General features: G+C 34.0%; 1 protein-coding gene across 1 annotated transcript; it reads left to right on the top strand.

Annotated features, from left to right (window-relative positions):
* Positions 1-449: 449 nt before the first annotated feature.
* On the top strand, positions 450-26,414 carry LOC130818767 (uncharacterized). The gene is made up of 14 exons (XM_057684966.1): positions 450-1,002; positions 4,752-4,878; positions 11,634-11,853; positions 11,930-12,030; positions 15,842-15,963; positions 16,049-16,140; positions 16,314-16,419; positions 19,206-19,360; positions 20,874-20,995; positions 23,252-23,391; positions 24,106-24,203; positions 24,388-24,653; positions 24,738-25,110; positions 25,193-26,414. The coding sequence occupies exons 1-14, from the start codon at positions 640-642 to the stop codon at positions 25,266-25,268; spliced, it is 2,361 nt and encodes a 786-aa protein (XP_057540949.1). The 5' UTR covers positions 450-639; the 3' UTR covers positions 25,269-26,414.
* The last annotated feature ends 1,373 nt before the right edge of the window (positions 26,415-27,787 follow it).

The raw sequence follows: 27,787 nt of genomic DNA, 5'->3' as shown, positions 1-27,787 counted from the left end.
TAATTTCGTGAGGGTAACGATAAAATAAAAAGGGGAGGTGAAATTTAGTAACTCCCTTTAGTTATTTGACCCCATAACACTTAGTTTTAAAATAATACTCACTCCTATTCAGCTTACGTGTCCCATTTCCTTTTATGGTCAAGTCACCTTAATTGTCCCATTTCTATTTTTGGTATGGGTTTCTGACTTTTATGCCCTTAGTAACTTTATCCTATTTTCAATTATACCCTCCATTACCCATACTAATTTTCCTCACTTACATTAAAAACCCATAATACCACTCTCTTTCCTACCCTTAAGGTCTCACTTTTGACTTTTTTAAAAATCCATAAAAAGTCAAATGAGACTTCTAAGATGAACAGGATTAGATCAATTACAAATTAATTAAAGAAATGTACTAAATGGAGTATCTTTTAAAAAAAATATAATGTTGTCTGCGAATTGTTATTGGCGTTGAGAACTTGAGATACACTACTCAAAAAGAAAAAATAAATAAATAAATAAATAAAGAACTTGAGATACGAAAATGACAAAGTTCAACCACCATTGATGTTGCTTATCAGAGGAGGAGAAGAATAACGAATTCTTATCAACAATGAGAGATTCCTGTGATTTCGAATTGACAAAGCTTCAACATATATGCAGATGTATCCGATGAGAAAACGGGTCAAAAGAGGAAGTGGAGGAGAGACAAAACGGACAAAAATGTGGAAATCATTGCAGAAAACGGTAAAGAATCTAAGGAAGACGAGCATAGTATTGGGAATTTCCAATATAGGGGTGATTGCCATGGGAGGAGCATTAATGGTGTTTGAGGATGAGAGATCTTGCAAGCGTAGTCAGCTCCTTCCCTTCTTCATAGTCATGGCTGTTGCTGGTGTTCGAGTTTTGGCAATGATACGCTGCGCAATTGAACAGCAAGCTGCTGCTATTGCTGTTTTGGGCTCTTTTCCTGATGCTTCTTCTGCTCTTACAGATAATCTTTCTCGCCAACAAAGAAGAGTATGTTTCAATATTTTAATTTTTGGTTAATCTTTCTGTTTTTGATTTCGATAAATTTTATTTGGGTAGTTATTTATTTATTTTTGGCTTCTATTGTGTGATCGTGCACCAAGTTGGGGGTTCAGGTGCTAATAATGATAATTCCCTCTTCAACTTGCTTCAAGAATCCTGATTCTGCAGCCTGTTGCTATTAATACAGCCTTGATTACACACCAACAAATGACTGATTTGCTTGATTTCAACCCTCTTGCTTTCTGGATAAAGAGGGTAATGGCTTCACTAGTCACCAGACCTTCCCTTTTTCTCCTATGCAATCTGTTCACTCCCTTAGGTGTTGTTCCCTGATTTGCTTCACTCAGATTTAGAAAAACAAGGAGAGTGGTTCACTCATGGTCACAAGAAAGTAATCTTTAACTTTCTAAGAAAATTGATTAGGTTGTGTGAAAACTTCTCCTAATGATTAGGTTGTGCTGTTCATCCTCAGGGAATAATTGCTCTCTTTCTTCTTCTGAATCACTCCCTTCAATGTCGCTCTCATATTTAATGCTCATGTCTCATTTACTACATAGGATCCATCAGGGCCAATAGTTTTATGTATTTCAGTCCATTCTTGCATTGTAAATGACTTACATTGGACGCTCATTCTTACAATGCCCATGCCAATGACACTTATAACAAACCACATTTTTTGAAGGCACACTTGTCTTAATTTTTAGGGTTACTGTCATGTGTGTCTCTAGGTAGTCTTGGGGGTTCTAGGTTGACCTATCCTCTTCTTACCTTCATACTTCTCTAGGGTTAAGGCAAGATGGAAAAATTGCCTACTACTGTGAGATTGGATGTTAAAAGCAGCTTGTTTTCTTAAATCTTCCCTTAATCCTGCAATAAACTTCCCTACTCTCTTCTCTTGTGTCTCAATTGCATCACATAAGACTGATAGCTTCATCCATTCTTTTACTCAGACACAGACTTAGAACTTTGACTAAGGGAACTCCATTGGACATACAATTGTTGTTTGATGCTTCCTTAATTTCTCCCAAGTGTCTATCCTAGCTCTTTCCTCTCTTCTTTGTTTTTGACGTCCTTCTAGCCAAACTGCAGCAAGTTTGGTGAGTTTGATCTTAGCTAGTATATATTGCGTGTCAGTTGTGTTTCTATAAACTCAAATACCTTTCAAAGCTTGACTCCATCTAAGTAATCTTCAAGATTATGGGAATGCCCATCAATCGGGGATTTAAATTTTTAGGGTTTTGTCCTCTTGGTTTCTGTGCACATGAAGGGCAGGGTTATTGGATGGTCATTCTGGGTTATGTAGACCTGCAAGCATCTTAATTCTCTCCTCCATGTTCATGTTTTATGATATTGAAACAAGAAAACAATAGGAAACAAGAAAACACATAAGTTTTGAACAAGATTCTTGGCATAGTTTGTGCCTTTCTGAACTTCAAAAAACAAACTGATATATACAATTTTTATATCAAGATTCTTTAATGAAAACAAAAAAATTCAGAAAGTTACTTGGTTATTTGACTCTTAGTCCTTTAATGAAAAGGATGATAAATATCTCTTACCAGAATTGTGACACACAAAGCCTTACTGATTGACTTTGTTGTGATGGCTGTTCTTGCACTTGTGTCCCCTTCTGTGAACTTACAGCTCTGATATCAATTGCACCAAGTTAGGGGTTCAGGTGTTGTCTATGATTGTAATTCCCTGTTCAATTTGCTTCAAGAATCCTGATAGTGCAGTCCGTAGCTATTGATACAGCCTTGATTACACACCAACAAATGACTGAATTACAAATACCTTTTTGAAACAACCCTCTTTCTTTCTGGATAAAGAGGTTACTGGCTTCACTCACCAAACCTTCCCTTTCCTCCTATGCAGTTTAAGGTTCTCTCCCTTAGGTGTATAGGGTGTTGTTCCCTGATTTGCTTCACTCACTATATTAGAAGAACATGGAGAGTGCTTCACTCACACTTGCAAGAAAATTATCTTTAACATTCTAAGAAAATTGAATCTCAATTTTATTATCGTTAAAACTTCAAAACTGATTTACATGAGAGGAGGAGGAGCCTTTTTATAGTGCATTCCCTAACAACCCCAGCGACCCTTGTTAAGACTTAAGCCTAACTAACTAGCTATTATGCTAGTTTATTACATGTGTCTAACTAACTTTTAATTAGTTACAACCTAGTTTTATTTGTTCATTTCTGACTAGGTCTTGAACACTTTACTGTTTGATGCTTCTTTGCTGCATTATTCTTCCTTGAGTATGATCAGTAGTATCCTAGAGCGTTGACTACTTGGCCCATGTATGGAAGTGGCCTCTGCTTGACTCCTGCCTGCATCATGGTGTTCTTGGTGGCTTCAACATCACTGTCACCTTGTTCTGTATTTGGTGATTCTGTTTGCACAAACTGCTCAGTACCACTGTCACCTTGGTCCAGCACCTTGCAAAAGCTTCCCAGTATTACCAGCTACTTGCACAAATTCATCAGCACCATCATCCACCTGTTTCCTATCACTGTCAGTCACTTGCATAGGTTTATCAGCATTATCATTAGTATGATTGGGGGCTTTGTTGGCAGCATCATGTGTTGGCCGTGTTTGTTTTTTTCTTCCTAACCAGTTACACTTGGTTCAGATTGTTATGCACGTTTTCATCAATTAGGGTAATTAAGCAAAAGGAATGTTCCTTCCCATAGCTTGAGCCATTTGTATGATTTTTAAGATTCAAATTCCAATAGCGTTAATTTGCTGATGAAATTCTTTTAATATAATAAAAGTAGTTTTTGAAGTGATAAAAAATGCTCTAAGTTATCTTGCTACTTCTTTCTGGTGATTGTTTTTGGCTTCAAAGTGGACCTGTGGCTTAAGAATTCGTAAGTATTTGTCTTTTAAGTTCTTCAACTACATTTTATGAATACCATAGTTTTAAAAGGTGTGAAGCGCCGCAAAATCTGTATAAAAAAACTCCCAAAAACCCAGGAAATACCCTAAAAAAGTCGAGAATAACAAAAAAAGAAAAAAAGAGAAGAGAAAACAAACTTGAAATACTAGATCTCACATCAAATGAGCTCCTTCCTGAGACCGAGATTAGATCATAATGTGCACTAAGGGGCTCAACTTAGGCATTATATTGCGCTTTGAGCTATTCGCTTAGAGGAATCTCTCGCTAGTCGTGCCCAAGATGCTCATCTTAGGTGCGTCTAGGTGAGCTTTAAAATAGTAAGATCATTCTCATGGTCCATTAGATTAATTCGCAAATGATCCTAGAAGCATCTAGGGTTATTGTCAAGAGAAGTCTTGTTGTTCTTGGTGCTACAAGACAGGTTATTTTTCAAAATCAGCTAGTTTTCTTGTATGGATAATTGCAAAAAGGTGACCAAGAAAATCTAACTTTCAAAGGTTTAATTGAATGAAAATGACATGCACACCCCACATAATCACTTAGCTTGTTGAAATAGTTTCTTAAATATTTCGAAAAGACTAATATCTTTAGTAAGTATTTGGTAAGCCACTTTGGAGGTGTGCATCAATTTTGGCTCATGAACTCATAAAATACTTGAATCTATTTTGACATTATTTGATTCAAAACTCAAAAGCTTGAATAATCTTTTGATGGAATTCTTTGTTTAAGATCTTCTAGTAAAACTTATGGAATTTATATAGTTCATATCCTGTAGTCGTAGTCTGTTTTGTTGCTTCATACTAAGCAGAACATAATGACATCATATGTTGGACAGCTGAAATACAAAAGATGGCTTTGGTGGACAAGGTTAGCAACAATTGTTACAGTGGTGCAGTTTTTATCAGCAATGTATCTCATGTTTGTGTTGGTTGGCCATACTTCATTGAATGATTGTGCTTTAGGTATGATTTTCTCTACTTTAAATAAATATGTCATATCTCTTCCTAAATTTGTTGAGATCTGAGTTTAACTTTGGTGATTTTTAGAAGAGTTCCACTTTAGAGAAGTTTAGTACTAGGGAATTCTATGTTTGTAAATAGTAACTAACTATTTGCAAGTCAATATTGAACAATGTGCAATGTAGAAAAAAATTTTGAGTCGGACAAATACTTGGTGATTGAGCAAGATTGTAAATTTAATAGTCGTTCTAAGCTCGATAGAGGTGGACGTTTACAATAGGTGAATGATAACATCATAAAAGTATTGTCACATTCTTTCTCTTGAACCTCATTGGATCATGTTGTCGAACCCCTTCTTCTACATGCTCTTTCTCCTTAATATGAGTATAAGTTCATTCATTAACTTTCTTGTTCATTTTTTTTCTTTAGTATTCACTTTAAAATTGACTATAAATTTGTAAGCCTTACAATAGTTTATTTGAGATATAAAAATGGGCTTTCAAGATGTCTTTTAATCTAGTGCTTTAATGCATGGGCTTTTTGTTACATAACAAGTTTGAACTCAATAAAGATTATTTATGAGTTTTGAAGGCCTTTTTTTTTTTTTTGCTTCCAATACTTCAAACTCAATGTTGAAGCCTTTTAGGTTTTGACTTTTGCATGGGATTTGGTGAACAAACAAAATTATGAGCTAAGAAGGAAGTATCATTAAGTGATCTCCCTTAAGTATATGGGTTTATCACATTAACTTATAAAGAACTATTCAACAACTTGGTTCATGGTTATTAAAAATGAGATTTAACCTGCTCATTTGGGTGTGCTCAGAGACAGGAAGGGTGGGTTAGAGATTGTATGACTAGTATGGGCTCTTCTCCCTATCTCTTAGTGGGGGTTGGGGGTTGGGTGGGATGTGTGTTTGTGTGTGTCGGGGGTGGAGTTAGTAGATGCTTAATATGAGGACTCACTGCTCTCAAGCCTCTTATTTGCCGCCCTTAACTCTTTGAGTCTACCTCTATCTCTCAACTTCTCAAGGATTACATTTTGATATCAGATATCTTTTTATCCCATTCTCTTTTCTACCTTCTTTTGTTCTTACCCTGCTTATTTGGCTAAACGAATTAAAATGTTGGCACATGTTTGTATTATATTTTTCTTCCTTTTGGCATGAATCATTTTGATTTGTTCTTGAATTTTGTCCTTTTTTTTTCGTATCCAACTCAATAATTTCATTTTCACAATCATGTACTCAAATGTTTGAGTTAATTATTTTTTTGGTGCAAATCGTTAATTTTTAAAATTTTAAAAGGGAATTGTAACCGCCTCGAATTATGAAGGCAAACACTAACTGGAATTTAGTATTACTCAAGCGGAAGCTTACTTTTGCCAACACAATTAAGGGGTTACTTAAAGGTCAAACCAATATCCAAGTATAATACTTGAACCAAACCAAAGTAATATAACGAAAGTCTTAACTGTCCAAAATATAGGAAAATTACAACCAAATCGAAATAAGTCCAAAGTTCAAATTACATTCTTAAAATAGTCTAAATCTAAACTAATAGTCTCTCAAATACAATAAAGAGACAAAAGGGGAGTCATACTCCCACTCGGGTTCATCTTCCGCTCGCATATCCATTCTCCGTCGAGGTGCCATAGGGGTTTACTCTAAAAACAAAACCATTGGAAAAACATACAAAGCATAGTATCAGCAAAAGGCTGAGTATAAACACACTGTTGTCCGTCAAAGAAGTTATTAAAACCTTTTTTTATTTGCGTAAATTCGTTTTGAAATATGCTTTTTCATTTGATAAATCATATTATCATTCAAATCTAGTTCAATGGCTCTATAGTCATTTCAAATTCTCATTTTTCATCATAAATCATAAGATCTCAATGGATTCAAATCGATTTCAAACTCATATCATAAGTTTACATGGGTACTCTGTAAGTCATCTTGTGACTCGTTTAGTAGTCGGTCTACCGTCCGCGACATGTTCGGCAAGTGTAACACAATGGTATTGTGAACAATACGCGCTCAGCATTGGTGAGTCGTTTAATCATGCACACAACATTTGCTGTGGCATATGTACCCGCCATTTAGGCTAAAACATTTTTTGTATATAATATATATCTTGTAATTTTAATAGCATTTGAAAGTCAAAAATATTAACTTTTTCCATATAATAAACATCTTTTATTTGCACATAGCAAAACATACTTTATTTGCGATTTAGCAAAATCAAATCATAATATTTCCCACATGGGTAAAACATGCTTAACATAATTATATCATTAAACATAACCTTTGTATTATATTGGGGCATCACTAGCATGTATGGAAATGCATCGTAACAAAAAGTGATTAAAGTTCAATACGATTTTTTAAGGAAACCACTAAAATGTTTCGTTTCAATCCTTCTTAAAGTAAATGTAACTTAAAAGGGTTTTGAAATTCTTTCAAAACAACTAGAATATGATTCTTAAGTCTATAAAATTATTATGACAGAAGAATTCATAAAACACTATTTTCTTAAATACGAGCTAGTTTTGCCGGTAATAAAATCGATAATTGATTTACAAAATACATATTAATTCTTTAACAAGGCCCAAATTAATCAAGTCATCATAATACCTTACTTAAAATGAATTTAAGGTTGTCCCATCAGATTATAATTGGTTATGCGAATTTATAATGATCTAACAATTATTTTCGACAATTTGGGTATTTACCGTTATTTAAATGGTGTCTTAAATCCGTAAAATTTATTAACCATCTAATTTAAACTTATTTTATACTATGAGGCAGTAGGTTATTAATATAATTATAAATTGTTGATATAGGTCTATTTTTACCTAAATTTAATTAACAATATGACACCTTTTAATAAATAAACATTTTCTATTAATTTGATGATTTAGTAAATAATTAATAATTTATTTTATAAAATTATACCAAAGTTCTAGAAGTCATATAACATGTTTATTAGGCCATTTGAACTTATAAAAGTCATGTATGATATTTTATCATTTTGTATAGACATTTTATCGATAAATAGAATAAAATAGGTTTAAAATTAGTCCGAATAAAATATTATAAAAATTATATGGTATTTCAGAAGCTATTTTAAGGGGTATAAAATTTTAAATAACCATTAAAAATCATGTGGGGTATTTTTAATAATTAATATCGTTATTTTACCGATAAACCGAATAAAATTTATTTAAGTCCATATATGGTCACGAAAATTCATATAAATTTTTGAACATGTATCTACTGTTTATATAAGTGTCTCATAAAATTTTCATTTCCAAAAGACGTCAGTTAGTATTTATTTTATATTTTACAGTTTTCAAACTTACCGATTATTAATAACTGAGTAAAAATTATTAAGGTCCTTAAATGTCAACGAAACCTTCCCAAACTTTTACCAATTTTACCCACTATCCATATGAGTATGTGATAAAAATTTCAAGTCCATATGTCTTTGTTTGGTAATTATTTTATATTTTATATTTTACCATTTTACAATTTACCGTTAAACAATTTAACGATTATTCAAAAATCATAAAAAAAAAGTTTCAAACTAAATATATTTTGGCCAAATCTTATTGGAGACATTATAATATGTTTTTATTAATTATTTTTGATGATGAAGAGTTCATCTAATACCATGTTTTATAATAAGAGTATTTAACACCTTAAAATCCATTAAAATATCAATTTAACGAATAATCTCAACAAAAAGTATCCAAGAAATTTTCTTAACATATAGCTACTGGAAATCTCTTTTAAAATGAATTTCAAATATTTTCAAATTCATATAATCATTTCCATCACAATAACTTTCACAAAGTAGTGTTAAACATGCCTTTAAACATACAATAATTTATAAAATCGACATGCATGATGCCCACAATAATAATACATATAATTAATTATTCCACAAACAAATGTATCATTTTGACATCATTTTTTAAGATTTAAGAACTTCTCTTTGGAAATTTTATCGTTTTTTAAAAACAAGTTTATACAAAAACTTTCCCAACTTGTTCTTAAATCCTTTAAAAATCACCCCATATGACATACCTCGACTCCAAGCCTATATAATTATTCCGTAAGCTCCTACGCGTTCTTAGAAGTGGTTCTAACTTCGGGTCCTTGCCCTTCTAGTCTCAACTCCAACTCTTCAACTAAACATATTGCATTCATCCAAAAATCAATAATAATTTTGGATTTCTAACATGCAATTAACTTTCCCAAGTTAGAGTTGTTAGACTAATACTTGTGATGATTTTCACATATTTGGAGTATACTTATTATGTTGAGCAACACACTTAGTTAAGTCCCATAATTTTACTTGAATCCTTTAAGTAACAAAGTTTATATGTTTGTGGAAATACATCTTCTTACTTTCTATTATGACCGATTTTTATAGATTTATAAGTGATGATTTTCTTAATTTAGAGATAAAATACTCATTTTATAATGATTTTAGTTTATAGAAAGATTCATGTAAAAAAAAATGTTTTACATGAACAAGTTTTAACAAAAACTAGTGGAATAAAAAAATGAACATAAGTTACTCTATACTTGGTGGATTTCTTCAAGTTTGGTGTCTGTGGAAAGCTCTTAAGATGAAGATTATTTTTATGGGAGATTTGAGTTTATAAACATAAATTTTCAGAAGTTTTAGATGGGTTTTTGAAGAAGATTTGATGAGAAAAGAAGGTGTTTTAGTTATTGAAAGTTTGAAGGATTCTAATGTTTGTTCATGGATGAAGTTGGGAGCAATGTGTTGGGGTTTATGGCTGAATAATTGTTCAGAAAATAGAGTGTTTTTGCTTCAAATATTTGCCTCTTGCATGCTTGTAATGATGCACAAGCTTTGGGTAGAACAAAAGGGGTTCTTGGGTAGAGTTTTTAGCTTGTGTATGTAAGTATACAAAGGGCTATAAGGGGGAGTAGGACAGCTTTAGCATGGCTGGTTGGGGTTGTTTTTTTGGTGATTTTTGTCCATAATTTGATCTATTATAGTGTAGGAAAGGTTTATCTAAGATAGTTTAAGGTCTGGGTAAAAATTATTGTACATGTAACAAGTTATAACTTGTACTTCATGTTTAAAAATCACTTGTATATGTGTGAAATATTTAATTTACTCCCATCATGGTTATATAATATGCTTGGGTAATAATTAAAATTTTCTCGAACTATTATGGGTAGTTGCTCAACTTTAAGTTTTACCTCCAAAGTTTACGTTACTTGTTACGATTCATAATCACATTACGAATTAACAAGTTTCTAATCATTGTAGAGATTTTTAAAATTACTACCATCACTAATTAAATTATAATTAGTAACGAACAAATATATAAGAAAAATTAGGCGCTAAAAACGACTAATGAAATCTCCTAATAATACAATTGTTTCAGGTATCTATATTTCATAATTGGTATTTTGAATTATGCTGTCGAAAAGACAATTTAAAGTAGTTTTAGACCAATACTGAAAAACCAAGGTTGCATCATTTTCGTTTCTTTATATCTTCGATGTAGGAGGGAGCAAAGAAAATGCCTATAACTTTTTTCTTTAAATAAAGTGGCCCACTGATAGCCCTCATCGATTCATTTTTAAAAATAATGTGCTCAACCTTTTCAAACAAGATTGATGTTAAATGGAAATCTTGCATGGTTTATGGGAAAGTAAAATCATATATATATATAACTGGATTGCTGGATTGTAAGAATTAAGATACTACCCTACTTCTTTCCTTCATGATCTTACAATGTTTTTAATCAATTTTCCACCAACAATGGCACAAAAACAATGCCAAAGCCCAAACCACTCAGCATGCATTGATAGCTGAGATTATATTATATTTGTTCCTATCTAATATTAATCTACAACTATGAAAATTAATTCCAATGATAACCTATATATATTCTCCTCCAATCATTCCTTTCTATTGTCATATGCTTATGCAACTCTCAAGTTGTCATGTTAATTTTCACTGTGCTTATGCCTTCTGCTTCTAAACACTTTCAATTTCTAAGTTTCCACTTTTCAAACTAGTTCATTCTTGACCTAACCATTGTAAAAAAAATTGTCTGAATTTATTTAAAAAATTTATGATTACAAGACCCTTTCTTATTTCTTCATTTTGAATTCTATACATTATGTCTTCCACTTCTTAACATAAGCATCTTAGTACTTCCATCTCCCTGTAATGATCTTTTCAGACAACCAAACATTCTACTATATAATAGTGCTAGTGAATTTTAACAATAAAATGAACCTAAGTACCAAACCTTTCAAATAAAGGCCTTCCTTCCAAAACTAGGTCTCAATAGTGAAACACATGCTTTTGGGGTACTAATATATGAATATTTTATGTGGGTTTCTATTGCATAATACTAAAACTTTCGTATAGTTACACAATCCCACCCCCCAAACCTTAGGCAAGACAGCTGGAACCGCTTATTTGCATTGGGTTGACACAATTTTGTTGCTATCTCTTTAGTTAGATTCTTGTCAATCCTTTGTAGAGGTACTTTGATCACATTATGTACCTTTCAATCACGACTTAGGTAACTTGCTATAGATGTATGCATTGCATTTTCTTAATTTCGTGGTTTCAACTTACTATAGATATATGCATTGCATTTTCTTAATTTTGTGGTTTTTTCATCCCTAAAACTGCCATTTTTTCCTTGTTATCTCTCAACACTAGAACTTTACCTCAAACTTGTTTGTAATGCAGTGTCACTTTCTAGTCACGGATGGTGGAAGAAGCATCTTTTGGTTGCTTTTCTGATAATGGTGTGTTTCGTAGCAGTGCTGCAATGCTTTGCAAGTTCTGATGTTCTAAGATGGAGATCTTTTTATGACAAGCAAGATATTGCCTGGAAAGCTCATTATCAGGAGGTATTTGACCATGGTATTCGTGAAGCTTTATGTTGCCTGGGTCGAGTCAAATACTTGTAAGCCACCTAGCTACTTCTTTCTCAAAAATATTTGATTATAGTTAGTATAACACTTTTGTTTGAAATTATTCAGGAAAAACATGGAGGAGGATGAGATTAATTCAGTGGCCCAATTGTTGGGTGATCTTGTCACATATCGCGCCACAGGCACGGGGCATTTGGAATTTTTGGCAGGTTCGTTGTTATTTGAGCTCATTATGAATGCTATATTATTCTCTATCATTGTTCGAGCATCAGTAGATGATAAGGTGTCATTTTGTTTCTACAAGTAGGGCTTATAAAGCTTGCGTTGGTTAGAATTTACCAAACAGTCGAATGTTATGTTCTCAACAATATTTTTGAAGGGGTTTTGTATTTCAAAGATGTTTTTTTCTGTAACAACATTATAATCACATTGTCCCGCTGCCATTAAACTGGCTCCCTCCTTGGTTGGGTTGGTAAGGGGTTTTCTTTCAATTGGCACCCATTGGTAGACTGGACCCACTAACTTACGAATTACTATGGTTGAAGGCTGACCTCTTGTTGTAGCTTACTGTGTTTGACTAGACCGTTGTTAGTGTTTGCTAGCTTAAATGACAACGGGCATGTTGCTAACACCTCTGCTATTGTTCTTTTGGCCATTGATAATCCGCCACATTGCTTGCTAGTTTAACTATAATTATGGGCAAAATAGGTCTATAGTAGGCGGTCGTCACTTAATCTCATTGACATCACATTCTTTAAATCCATTGTTTTTAACCTTTAGGTGGTTGTAAGCAAGGGTCGGTTGATAGTGGTCTAGGGCCCTAGGCATTATATTGTCCTCTCTCCAGAGTTTGTAACCTGATTAGTGATAAACCTATTCTCTAGCCAGTCTGTTGTCTACCTTTAGGGTGGTGCATTAATCTTCTTTTGGGAATATGCTCTTAGAGTTTTTGGCATATCTCTTTCTAACTGATATGTTATTACAGTTCTTTCGATTAATTTTTAAAAAATTTACCATTGAATTATGGTGAACTTTTGGTCCCTCCTATCTTTCGAATTAACCTTCTTTGTTTATCAAAATTTCTTTGCATATTGATAAACATGAAGATAATTATGCTTCCTCATCACTTGCATATAATGTTTATGTAAAAGAGAAATTTCCAATTGAAGTTGCAGTAACTAATGTAAGTATAGCTTACCGCCAGATTTGAATATTTGATTGCTTTTAAGGTCTTATGCTTTTTTCCTCTTGAAGGCTTATTAATAGCTTTTTTTTAAGATAAAAATTAGACCTGGGAAAACGGTCGGTCGGTCGGGTTTTGGGTCGGGTCAATTTCGGTCGGGTCATTTTCGGGTCGGGTTAGTTTCGGATCAGGTCGGTTTCAGGTCGGATCACTCTGGGTTTCGGGTAGGTTCGGATTGACCCAACAGGTTACCATAAAACATTAGAATATCCAATCGACTAATTCAACATAAAAAAAAACATTAAAATGTCTAAAAAAAATCATTAGAGAAATTACATGTACGATTTTCAAAAAATAGTTGGTATGTCAGGTTCATTTAAGTGCAAGAAAAATAGGGGAATTAATACTTATTTTGAAAGACTTGTAAGATACGCGCTTTATAAAAGTTATTTTGTTTATTATAATTGTAACGTTAGATAAAAATGACGTTAAAATTATCTTCGCAATTTTCATGTTGGAAAGATATACAACTAACTAAGTACTTATTTCGTCTTATAAGATACGTGTTTTATAATTTAGGGTAGCAACATTCGTTTTTTGAAAAGCTCATTCAAACGTGCGAAACGTTCGTATAAATTATATTGATTTGCTTACTGAAATGTAGAAGAATTAAAAACTCATTTGACTGATTTAACAAGATACATGTATTCAATTAAGATGATTATAACGTCCTGTTTTTAAAGAAAAATAATTACGATGGCTAAAAAGACGTTAAATACGTGTTTTTTGAGATCTATTGATGAGTTTTAGTGTTCAAGTGATATACTCAATATGTTGAGATACTTTGAAAACTAAAATTTTATTTGAAATGAATTCTAACATTGAAATTACTCTAAAAATTGATATTAAATCTGTCAAAACAGGTCGGTTTCCGGTCGGGTCATTTTCGGTCGGGTAATTATCGGGTCGGTCATGTTTCGGATTAAGTCGCTTTCGGGTCGGTCGGGTTCAGGTTTTGTCGGGTCGGGTCCCGGGTTCATTTTCGAGTCGGATCAAATTTTCCCAGGTCTAATAAAAATAATATAAGTTGAAAGCTATTTTCTTGGCTTTAAAAAGGAGAATGGAGATTTTGATTTATGTTTTTAGAAGCTTACAGTGATCTTGTGGTGCTTATCAAAGGGCATTGATGAACCAGAAAATAGTTCAACTAAAAAGTTAATTCGAGAATGAATTACCTCTTTTTTTCCCCGCCCGTTGGGCTGCTACAAGTATGTGAAACAACAATCCAGTTTAGAAGAAGGCTTCGGATGTCGAGATATTGGCAGACTTGTCATTAAACAGTCAGAAACTATTTCCTACTTGTGTTCTTTACCAATTTTTCTTTTGGTTCTCTGCTGTAAACCCTAGTGATGCATAAGTGATGGTTTCACATCTGTTATTTTTTGACTTTCTTGATGCACAACTTCATGGATATTCTTATAAAAGATGTAGAACTAAACGACGTCCCAACTCCCAACTCTCTTGAAAATGGATTCAACAAACGCTAGCACAAACCAGGGTGAACCAACTTTACTATAAACAAATTGAATCATAACATTTAATCATATATATTATTGTTATTACAATAACTAGCTTGCTTCTTCTAAGCAAAACAGTAAATATCTAAACATTCATAAAGTGATCCATGACTTTTTCCATGCCAATATTTCGTACTTGTTCAATTCTACCAGTTTGCTTTATTTGTTCTCAATTTTGCCACATCATGAATTGCGTACATGAATATAAGCGCAAATTGCAATATGATGATCTGCTTGATTGTGAAACTGATTTTAAGAGCACTGCTATTTGATGCATTTTTGATTAGGCCATTAATCAACATATTAGCTACTTGTTATTCTTAAATGTGTACTTACCTAACCCCCTCATACACCACCCCCCCTCCTCCCAAAAAAAAGAGTCCATACTATGCAAGTGTCGCTAAAGAAATGGATAAAACATAATATGGAGCGCTGATCTAAGTAACAAATGATTAGATTTGTAATTAACAATCATGTGTATTCCAGATGCATTTCACATATTCTTTCTAACTAGAGAGAAATTTTGCTGTAATTGATAAAGCCTCAAAGAAAAATCTTGCACTAACACAAGTAGCCTATTATAAGCTTTGAAAACGGAACTAGATATCTGCACTTGATAATAGTACTTTTTCTTCGTTGTTCAGCTGTGGGGTGGGCAAAGTAACTCTTCCAAGTGTGCACATCATGATATTTAGTTATTGCTGTATGAACAATAGACTAGCTATTTTTTCAAAGATAGGCCTCAACTGTGTAATTTCATTACTTGCTTGAAGTCAAAACTTAGACATTAGGCTCTGTGTATGTAGTGTTCTTTGCCTCCATCCTTTTCTACAACTCCCTTTAAATCCTTTGTATTGGTGACCATCGCCTCCTAGAGCACTGTGCACCACGATCTGGGATGTCTGCACTTGATAATAGTACTTTTTCTTCCAAACATAAAATATTTTCATTAATATAAGTGAAATGGCAAATGGAGTTAGTTCCAAGAACTAGAACGCACCTGGTTGAACATGTTGCTACTAATACTCATCCTCAATATAGTACATTAGTGTGCACCATGTTTTGGGAAGTCTGTACTAGGTTATGGTAGTCTCCTTTTAGCTACTTTACATATATTTCTTAGTATAAGTTAATTGGTTGATGGGGTTAGTTCCAAGAACTAGAATACACCATATTCCTGCTAACTCTCTTCCTCACTAAGTGCTTTCACCTGTTCATTTTCATAACTATTCTTGATGCTATGGGTTCTCTCCTTTGCAGGCCTGGCTTTATTGCAGATGCATAATCAGTCTCCCAAATTAGATGTTGATTCTATCGATGCTCCTGATGATAAGATTCAGGAGGCAACTGTCTTTCACCCATTTGCTGAAGCTGCGTACACGGTCTGATGAAAATCCGTTGTTTTGTAGCTTTCTCTGTATATTTTGAATGATTTCAATTTTGTGCTTATGCAATTGTTCTATGCAGGGTCCTTTGCTTGATGTTGGTAGAAATCCTATCTTATTTCCATGTGCATGGCTATATAGGCAAGGAGTTCTTACAGCATGGAATCGTAACAGGTCTTAGTCTACCGGGTACCTTGCCTGATGCAAGTGTTTATTGCTTTAGTATCATGTTTTAAGATAAAATTTTAACTTTGGATACTTCACCATAAGTATAACACAATCTTATTGTCGATTGATTTGGCTCTACAAGTTACATCAGTAATTGTTAGTTCTCTTTCCAAGGTTAGACGACCTGTACTCCAAGGTGATAATTGGTGGCGAGGGCATGCTGCAGCCTTTCTCAAATATGCTAATATACCCCCGGAAGCTCTTCGACGTGGCCGCGTAAACCAGGTTAGTCTAGTATATTTTAATACACTAAAACCTTCCATATAACAAGTTCAATTTTTATCACGTAAGTCAATGTTGGAATATGTTGTGATGAGCTTAGTTTTTAGTGTCATGAGCAAGATGTAAGACGCACTTGGTGAAGGCGTGCACCTTCTATAAGTGAGGTGCACTACGCACATCTCTTATTATATTTATTTTTTTCTTTCTAGTACCTTTTATGCAATAAATGCAATAATACATAACAAAGTGTAACTTGACATTGCCTAAGTATAGTATAAAAATAAGGCCGCATCACTGTATCACGACCATTTTTAAAGGTTTTAAATTTACCACGATCGAAATTTAGGCCGCATTGAACGTAAAATCATCCGTATTGGTCGATCGTGATCAATGCTGTATTTTTACACTATGGAACGAAGTGGCGTTAGTCGTACTGCAAATATCGTCCGCATCACTCGTGACTGTATTATCAAGGTTTTTGAGCTTGCCACGATGCTGCGACTGAAATGGGATGGACATTAGTGGGGACTAGGGAGGGGGAATCATCCATGAAAGATGTATTTTTTGTGATGTTGGGAAGGGGAAAAACATGTATTAAGGGCTAATTAAAAGGGTGTTTGCTTCACCAAGTTTTGATATCATGTATGGGTTAAATAGGGTTTAGCATGTTTAAAATTAATACTTAGTGTTGGTTGATTTGATTTTTAAACCCATACCTCAAAACCATCAAGTCTGGGTTTTAAAGTTCTTAGGGAAGGTATGTTTTGATCATACCTACCCTAAGTTATCCTAAGAAATAGAAAATGAAGATGAGAGGGAGGCATTTATCCATTTAGGTGTTATGAAGGTTGTGATTAATAATACATGATGTCATTGTTTCAGCTCCTCCAATGTCATGCACTCAATCAATTTTATCCTATATTTGTGTATTCTTTTTTGCCCCAATTAGGAAATAGCCATAAACAGTGATAAACTCCTTTAGACTAATCCATTTCTGAATTCGTGGTTACACTTGTTTCAAATTTTGTCAAATCTTGATGCCTTAGAGAGTGTTGCAGGTGCAGCCACATAATATGATTAGTATTTGTCTTATTTTTCATGATGTTCATGTTTTAATTTGCTGGTGGTTGTTACTTATTGTGTCAAATTGCAAATTTTCACAATATCTCTGTATGCCCTATTAGACAAATAGCTTATTTTTTGATTCTTTTTTGTTTCCTTAATGCATTGCTAGGATTGTCTATTTTCAATGAAGCTTAAGATTTATAGTATTTTGAATTTAGATTGAACTTAGTAAAGTGGCGTTTCAAATTATGTATAGTTTTTTGTTTATCTGAAGTTGTAGGATGTTTGCTATCAAGGGTCAGTTGGAAATAACTTCTTTGTTATAAGAAGGTTAAGATTGCTCTCAAAACCTACCTAGATGGGAACCACATAATGGGTTTTATAAACTATGCAAATGCATGATACGATACTAGATTGTTTTCCACTTAATAAAACTGACAAAAAGGCATCTTTTCGGTTGCGTTTGATGGCTTGCTTAGTCTAGTCGAGGATGAAAGTGAGTTTTCATAGACAAGAGCTGCATGAACATGGGTGTCTCCGTAGAAGGGGTCTGTTTGAGAGACCATGCGGAGATCAGAAGAGCCAGGAGATGCAGAGTTCCAGATAGAATTTGTAATCGTTTCTTATGGATGCCGAGTCGACGTTAGGTACCGAACATTGACGAGTCGTCATCTCCTAGCGTGTGCAAATATGAATTAAGACAAAGATGGCAACTAGTCCTCAATCTAATATTAGCGAGTCAAAGTTCATTTTGAAGCCCGCCTACAACGTCTTATTTGTAATGTTTTGATTAGTTTGGAAGTTTATTTTAAGTTGGTTGATAAGATTACCTTAGGTTATTAGATTAACATATTTATTATCATTTTACGTATTGAGAGTTGCATTTTCGATGGAACTAGAGTTATGCTTTATGTAGGTTGATGAATCCTTATATACCCATCCATAATGTTAGAAAGTGAGATTAGAGGATTCAGAGTTAATGAAAAATTAAGTTGAGAACAAACATTCATTGTGTGAATTTCTGGTGTAGTGGTATGCGATCAATCAAGCGAATTGAAATATTTCGAGCAATAGTATCCGCAAATTATTTCAAATCTTCGAGTGTTCAGGAGATCTCAATATTCTGAGTGAGGTCATATACTTGGTGAGAATTTCCCATTACTTTAACTATAATTAATTGATCTCCAATCTTGCAAGTTCAGACTTGAGTTTTCAAATTCATATTCTGTTGGATTTGATTTGTTGGAAGAAAATCTGGGCACTTCATGTCCATAACGATACACTTTGGGTAATAGGATTGTGTGCTATTATTGTTGCGTATATACTAAGAGTATCAAATTCGCAAATGGTGTTGAATAAATCTGCAAATACAAGTATATATGCTAAGAGTACATCCTCCATTTTTTAGTTCATCTTTTCCCCTTTTTGGGAAGTTTTTAAGAATTAAGACCAAGGGAGAGATGAACCCATGTCAAATCAATATTCTTATTATCGACGACTTTGTCGTTCCAGAAATATTTTTTAGGTTGCCACACTTCAGTTTGTCATTTCTTATTAAGAGTTTCATGTCTATAATAGGTTTTCCTGGTAATGATTTTTGTGTGTTTTACGTTTGTCCTGTGTCTTAATACTTGTTTCCAGTCCTCAGCATTTATGTTATAGGCAGTTATTGGATTATGTATTTGTTTCTGTGTAGTGCTAATGATCTATTTGTGATATATCAGGGAAAGTGCCAGGCTGCATACTTCATTGTGGTTCTGCATGATACAAGGTCTGTAGTAATTGCAGTACGAGGTACTGAGACGCCTGAAGATCTTCTTACTGATGGACTATGCAGGGAGACTTGTCTCACAATGGAAGACTTAGATGGATTAATAAAGAAAGTATCGTGTTCTTGCCTATTACCTTTTTTTTCATTTAATTGGACTGAAATGAGGTAAATATTTATGAGAAAATCATTAATGTAAAATCTCCCGCTGTTGCTTACCTAATGCTCATCTACTGAAAGTTTTGTCAAACTAATAACATAGGAAGAAGCTCTAGAAAAAAGTCGGGTTTTCTTAATTTATAAATGCGGGATGTGTGGGTTTTGAGACTGTTCATGTTATTTTCAGACTGGTAAGTTAGAGACTGGGGGGTTGTTCACTGTTGCTTACATAATGCTCATCTACTGAAGCGTGGTTGTTAACTTGCTGCTGAAAATATTCACGGAATATACTCGGAAGAAAGTAGGAAGAAAACATGAAAGTGGAGTGGGGTGAGGAAGGAGATAGATAATATAAATGATGAAGAAAGTGAAATTTGGCCTGGGCTACTTGAAACAAGGAGGAAGAGAATTTGGACTAGACCGCTTATAAGCTCAACGAATGTTCTATACTTTCATCTCTGAATGAATTGGAAATCTCTGGAAAGGCTTTTCAAGCTTATAGATGGGGTTCATGACCCCCCTTCACATGTGAGTGTCCTTAAAAAGTAAAGCACGACAGAAGCAAACAGTAATAAATCCTCATTTGAAATAAACATTGAATTAACGTCTCCAGTGTATGAATCACAAACATTACATGAGCTGTGTTAATAGTCAATTTCAACCCTATCTGAAATTTGGCTTGACTACCTGAGACCAGGAGGAGGGAGCTTGGATACTGTTTACCATATCTTTCTAAGACTCTTATATACTACTTACCTTATCTTTAACGAGATACTTATTCTGTTCGCAGGAGTTTTGGTAAGAAGTATGAAGCAGTGCCCTAAAATGAAATTTTACTCACAACCATAATACTAGTTACTATGTGCAGAAGAAATAAATAAAAAGTATAAATTGCAGTTGGGCTGTTTGGAATATTTTGAATGACTAAGATTCCCCATCAATCTTATTGAATACGTGTTCTTAGTACCGGTACATTGGTTTTCTTGTTACTCTTTCTCTACCATCATTAACTAGGGTGTGGCATCTGGTCACAATGAATAAACAATGAAGAGGTTCCAATAAGATGGAATTGATAAAAGGAGTCTTTTTCTTATTCTAGATGGAAATGAATGATGTTGTGGTTCATATGCAAATGGTTGCTGCAGCTACATAATGCTTAATTTTTTTAGGATTTTGATGTATGTGCACCAATAAATAATGACGTAAGACCATAAATTTTGAAACTTTCAAGGAATGTGGTTATTGATCATCATAATTTGTGATTACAATGGAAGTCCTTGGAAAAATTTAATAACCTCTCAGGTCCTTGTTGATAAGAGACCAAGAGGGCTGCATTCAGTTAAGAATATAATTCAAGTTGTTAAGACAAGTAGAAAACAAGATGTTATATAGAAACCATACTACAGGGTTAGTAAGATTGAGGATCAAAATGAATGCTGACTGTTCTGTTTCTTTATGATTACAGTTGCATGCATATTGCTCCTAGTGTGAGCCAAAATGTTCTTTCATCATTCCCACATTATGGACACTCGGGGGTAGTAGAGTCTGCTAGAGAACTTTATCACCAAATTGAAGGGGCCTACTCAGGTAATCATATAGGTCTTTCAAAGATTGGTGCAATACTCTAGCTTATCATCTATTTTGTCATGTTTCATTTCATAAAGCCTATTTTGCATTACATTCAATAAATGCTCTTTAAGTGTTGCTAGTACTCGGTGAAATACTGAATTATTATCTATACTTAACGGTGATAGACCTCTGGATTCTGGATGAAACATTGTTGCTAAAATGGCTGTATATATCTACATATTGAACCTCGAATAGCACTAAGGATCCTTGTAGTATTCTCAATCTCTCTCTTGCCTCATCCCTCTTTACTGTATGCAGACTGTATGTTACTGTTTACCTGCAAAACTTATCCATTCCTAAGATATATCTCTGTTGTTCCCATGTAATTATTAAGTGATCTCTGCTGCACATGTTGCTCATGCCTCAATTTTTTTGTTAGTTAGCCATGCTGGATGAATTTAAGATTATAAATAGATAGTTCATATAAATGTGAAGAACATAATTAATTTCACAATCATGGGTTTTACAGTTGTAGATATTATATTATCTGAATTTCTTTTTCAATAGAATCTTTTATTTGTTACTTAGACTTTCGTCCAATTGTTGATTCTAGAACCTAAAGTAGTATCGAATGGAAGTTAAAACATCTTCAAGTCATGAACCGCTTAGAGGAGGGGCTAATGATGATGATACTGGATCTGTTATTTGGAATGGATGAACATGACATTTCTTTGATGAAATCTAAAATATCTGGAACTGCATTGAGATAAAAAAGAACCTGGAATTCTTGAGTATTATTGTCATTTGTGTAACTCAATGGATGTCAAAGGGATTGTCCATGGTTAATAGTATGGATGTCAAAGTGATGTTTGACATTTCTCATTCCAAGGCTTCAGTTGCTCACGGATTTACAGCATTAGTAATGATTATGAGTACAGAAATCTCAAATTGTCTCAACTCTACTATAAGATTGCGCAGGTGACGACCGGTATATTACATTTACATTAACCATTGCCTTCAGAGTGGCTCTGTCCTAAGCACGGTAAGGATGGTAGATGTATGCCCCATGATTGAATAAGCCACTTTACTATAGTCCATTGTTAAAATCTTTGGCTCCCTCGGAATGGGCAGCGATGACTAAGATGTTTAGTACTTGTAATACTTTATGTAATTCTTGAAACACTCAAACCTATATCTTCTTGTCTTCTCTCTGTTTTTCTTCATTCTTGTATAGCTGTTGCCTTTACTATTTAGGCATAGTTCTTTAATCACTCTGACATCGACATTCTTGCAATAGCAACGTTGATGCGGTTGTCATGTTTCCAAATATCGGCCGAGATCTCACAATATCGCTTGATTCAGCTTCAAACTTGACTTTTTTTACACCTATACAATGAGGGTGGTGATGTTTGGTAGTTTTGTAAACCTTGACACCACAACAAATATGATTCAATGCAGCCTTGTTTATACACTATACATGCAGGATTGACGATCACCCTACAATTACAAGTTACCGGAGTTTGTTACTGTTATAAGGTTCAAATCATATCTTGCGTGCATGGACTTTTTTAATTTTGATGCGTTTGAGGAGCCATGAATCATACTTGTTTGGTTCATCCTGCATGTTGACCTTCGAGGTTGGCCTGCTGTTGGTTAAGATTTAGTAATTGCCAGTTCAGTTTGAGTATTAACTTGGAAGGTAGTTGTTAAAACTTAAGATGTATTCAATATAAGTGAAATTTTACCTATTAGTTTTTTGACCTCTAAATGTTCCAGTTTGTCTGTACTTTACCACCGTGTTAGGCTCACCTCAACTTTGAATTTATCGTTCAAAGGATCTCTTGTTGCATATGATTTGGTTCTGCCTGAGTGCTAGTCCTGTTGCGTGCACATAAACCCTTATTTGTTGTCACTCACAGTGCCATCCACATGCAACCCTTTGACCACGAGTCTTTTTGGTCTTTCTGTTTTACCAGTTCCTCTACCACCCCAAAATGACCAATGATGAAAGGTCCAAGTCTTAGCAGTAGCTTCTAGCTTTCATGTGGGCTGTTTTTTCCAAGAAAAAAAATTCTTTGTTGTCTCTCCTGGAGTTAACTTCCAATTTGAGGGTGTTGTCCTCTCTTGTTGAGTTTCAGAGTTTTTATTAAATTTTGTTGTGTTCTATTCAGTTTCTGCAAGCAGTGATCAAGTATCTTAGCCTCGTATGAATACTGAGTTCAGATTTTGGATGTATCATAGAATTGGTCTCTAAATCTGATTTAACTGCTGAAGGTGCTACCGGACTTGCAGCACTTGAATCTAGGGGATTCCTTTCATCACTTCTGGGAGCAGGATGTGAGTGTGATGGTTATGCAGTCCGGATTGTGGGGCATTCTCTTGGAGGTGCTATTGCAGCATTGCTTGGTATTAGGGTAACAAGCCAATTTTTTAAACGTTAATTTTCTTCTCAACATTGCTTGGTATTAGGGAAACACACTTATGTTTTAGTGATTGCAACTTTATTGGACTAGTAAAATTTTTATCCAACCCGACATTGACCCGTAATCTGACTGAAAATCGGTGGGTTATCTTATAACCCGGAAATTGACTCGTAATCTAGAAATGATCAAATCCGAAAAAACAGGGTTGAATTCGACTGTAACCCAAACCCGACCGCTTTGACTTGTTTTCCCAATTTTGTAAATTTTTTCTGTTCAATGTCATCAGTTTTTGGTCGGAAAGTCCTATATTAGTCATTTTTTGTATGACTATATGTACTTCTTTGTTGCCCTAAAAATGATGTTTTTTTTATGAAAACAAAAAAAAATATTTTTTGTGAATAAATTCTGGTGAAAAGTATCTTATATAAAACTCTCGACAAAAACTCGAAACGATCTGACCATAAATGACCTTAACAAGAGTTGATCTGACCAGAAACCTGTCTGCCCAACTGTTTTGACTGGTCTTTTTCTATTGGACATTAGAGTTTTTCATTTCCTAGTGTGCTTTTGAGTAAACTTTTGATTCAAAGATTGAAGTATGATTACTGTGTATGGGTTTTTTCTCCTGTATTTAATGGTTAGGATTTATTTTTCTTTGGTGGCATGAAACTGATTTTATTTCTTGAAAATTTAAATTGTAAGCAGCTTTATAGCCGGTTCTCAGACTTGCATGTGTATGCATATGGACCTCTTCCGTGTGTGGATTCAGTTATTGCAGATGCATGTTCTAGCTTCATTACGAGGTAATTAATAATTATTGATCAAATGTTGGGTTTTGTAGGAAAGACACATTTCATAAGTCAATTATTTTCTCCTCAATTATACAACTGTAACCATTAATCCCAAGAGATGGTATCTGGGTCACTTGAAGGTTTTGGAAAACAAAGAATGCGCTTACACTTAATAAGTACTCTTTTTTTCATGCAGCATTGTACACGACAGCGAATTTTCATCATTTCTTTCTGTCAATTCAATATTAAGGCTGCGAGCTGCAGCGTTAACTACATTGTCACAAGGCGGCACTGCTGATACAGCCACAGTTTCTAAATTAGCACAGCTGTTTCTTTATGTAAGTAAGTACCAGAACGGGAAGTTTTTTCAGTCTATGCCAAATGCATCTATTGCTGGTAATGCAACACAAACCTGTGCGACCGAAAAAGTTTATGGTTCTCAGTTGGAGATTTTTCCTGAAGGTAAAGTATTTCATCCCAGTTTATGTTTTTTTCCTGCCAAGTCATTTCCTTGCCCTTAATTTCACGTATCTATTCTGTTGACAGGAAACATAAACCTTGGCAGCTATGCTTTCCTGGATGGAGAATCCCATACTAATCAAGAAAATCACAATAGTACGACACATGATATTACTAGTTCTTTTGCCCCTGATGAAAATCCTGTTAATGATCCAGTATCTCGGTTCTTGGAAGCAGTACCTTCATCTGTAAGTAGATCACCTGGTGATCCACCTGAACTCTTTCTTCCAGGCTTTATTATACACCTAATCCGAAAACAAAGGGGTATAAGTTTCCCGCTTCTGAGAGGTTGGGGAGCTCAAGAAAGGGAACCACCATATGGGGCAATCATTGCTAACAAAGAAAATTTCAAGGAGATACTCATTTCGCCTTCAATGTTTCTGGATCATTTTCCCTGGAGGTAATATTTCAATTTCAGTTATGAAAATTTGCCTATGGCTGAATTCTCCATCTAATTGCTTTCTTTTTTTGTTGTTGCTCAGATGTCAGTATGCTTTGCAAAGAGTTTGCGAGTTGCGGAGAATGGAATTAAACCATGATAATTTGCAAATGGTTTGAGCACAGTAAACGTAATTTTTAATATCCGGTCTACTAGCTTGCATTTTCATGTTGCATTTTTGCATTAACTGTGAGCTCTGTTGGAAGAAGAATGCTAAAGCGGACAAACGCAAAATTTGAGGGTGCTTACTGTTCTGTGAGTATGATGAATATTGCTTCCGGACTCCTGGTACATGAAGGGGTTGAACAAACGTTCTGTATATAATTATTTCCCGAGAACATTCAAGTTTTCTGGTCATTAAAGTGAATGGCACAGACTTTTCCTAATGAGATTAATTATTTGCCATTTACTGTCATTGATGTATATAACTTAGAGCTTGTTGGCTACATTGAACTTGCACAACTATCTGCGTTTATGCGGTTGGCTAGATTGTTCGTCTTGATCCTTTGAGAGTTCTGAGATCTCTGAGTTGAAGAATTTCGGATTAAGGAAGCATTGCTTGCCCACACAAGATCTTTAGTTTGAGGATTACTGAAATATGATTCATGAACCAACATATTGTATCAGCATCCAATACCTAAAGACAACGGGTCATTGGATTTGGCTTATAATGTAACTTCATCTCCTAACTTGTTTTCTTATATTTAGTGTTATAAGTATGATATGTATTAGGAAAGATGATACAAGCCCCAAACTTTAGAAGATTACAAGAAAAGAACAACTTATTACAATAACTCTGAAATGAAACTTATGAAACCGAAATTTATACTTGCACTTGAAAAATCACACTGTAAAAGATCATTTAGACTAAGAAGTTTTTGAAATCATGATACTGAACCGAGACACTTAGAAAGTTTTTCTAAAAGCATTATTCCACTCACACGGTGCTTGGGCTTTAAATTTGAAATACACTTTTGAGATATAACAGCTTACACTTTGATATAAACACTATCTATCAATCAATGTGAAGAACGAGATTATATAAGAAGAAAACTCAGAAATATAGTAAAGGATTTTGCAAGATTTAATTACAAGAAACATGTAGAGAAAAATGGGAAGAAAAGGATAAGATGAACATAAAAAGTAGAATCATGATTGCTGTAACTTGTTTATCCTTGATGCAACCACCTGCATTTATAATGGTGTATGCATGCTCTTAATACCACACATTTTGCCACAAAAATTGACATTACATCAGCCTTCATGAAAGAGCACAAGGTTTCATTGACATAGCAACCAACAAAAATAGATTAAAAACGCTAAGATTACTTTTTAGAGGAAAAAACCGAGTTGGTTTTTCTTTGGTTCATCTTAAAGTCGAGTCGGGTTTAAGTTCTGTATAATAATGGCATTCCAGAGGAAAAAGTCAAATCGGGCATGTGCAAATATGAGAAATTAACAAACTGGTAAGGAAGATAGAAAGTTGGATTCTCAGGTGACATAAAAAGAGGGCGAGGAAGACCAAAGATGACTTGGTGGACATGAGTGGAAAATGATATAAAATATCTTGACTAACAAATTGAGATGGTAGAAAATCAGAATAAATTAAGAAGAAAAATCCATATAGACGACAATAAGAACTAAAACAGCGTTTATTTTTTTGGGATTAAGGCTCTAGTGTTGTTGGTTTTGTAAAATATGGTCATAAAGACGGAGATTGTAATTGTCATAATAATTTTGAAGAGATGCAGGGGATAATTACTGCTTATTTCCTTGAGAATCCTCTTAAATGAAGGAGCAAGGCCAATCAATTTATGCAATGTCTCATATAAATTGATTACCAAGTTTCTTGCAAATGGGTTGAAATCCATTCTTCCCTTTATTATAGATAAAATTCTTTTTTTTTTTGTTTGAGGTTTTTCACTTAATCATAATCATGCTTATGATGGTATTGAATGGGAGTTTCATAAATTTGTTATGGAGAATATGATGTTTTCTAATAAATGGGTTATGTCAAGGGGATCCTAACTCCCCTTAACTCTTCTTGTTGTGTGTTGAATGTCTTGGTGATTGAATCAAAATAGCTTACATTTTTAATCTTTTACATGGTATTGCAGTAGTTGAACATGTCCTTATTCTTATTCATTTTTTTTTTATTTTTTCATGTGGAGCATAAAGTGCAATTTCAAGGGAAGCTAGGGTAATTCCTTTTGTCATTCAACAATATGAGCACCTTTTTAGTAAGACGGTTAATATGGACAAATTTAAAGTCTCTTTTAATAAAGTGTTCGGTGAAAGTCATGAAAACTCGTCTTGTACGAGACCGTCTCACTTTGAAAATAATTTATATAATTAGCCAATTTGTTTAATTTATCACTTAAAAATTATCAGTAATTACATTAAGATTATAACTAAATATTTTAAGACAGTAAATATATATTAAAATAGCTGAAAAGAGATGGTTTTAACATGAGACCATCTCATTTGAGAATTTGTAAAGTCTAGATAAATGACCAAAAGCTAAGGGGGAATGGGGCTTCGAGATCTTGAAAAGTTTAATTAAGCACTCTAGGTCAAAATAGTTTTAGAGAATTAATTTCTTTCTAGATTCTATTTTAGCACAGATTTATACAGAGAA

The sequence above is a fragment of the Amaranthus tricolor genome, chromosome 7, assembly GCF_026212465.1.
Source record: "Amaranthus tricolor cultivar Red isolate AtriRed21 chromosome 7, ASM2621246v1, whole genome shotgun sequence".
Taxonomy (NCBI): Eukaryota; Viridiplantae; Streptophyta; class Magnoliopsida; order Caryophyllales; family Amaranthaceae; genus Amaranthus; species Amaranthus tricolor.
Note: the sequence above shows the minus strand (reverse complement) of the source record. Positions and strands in the feature narration are given on the sequence as shown.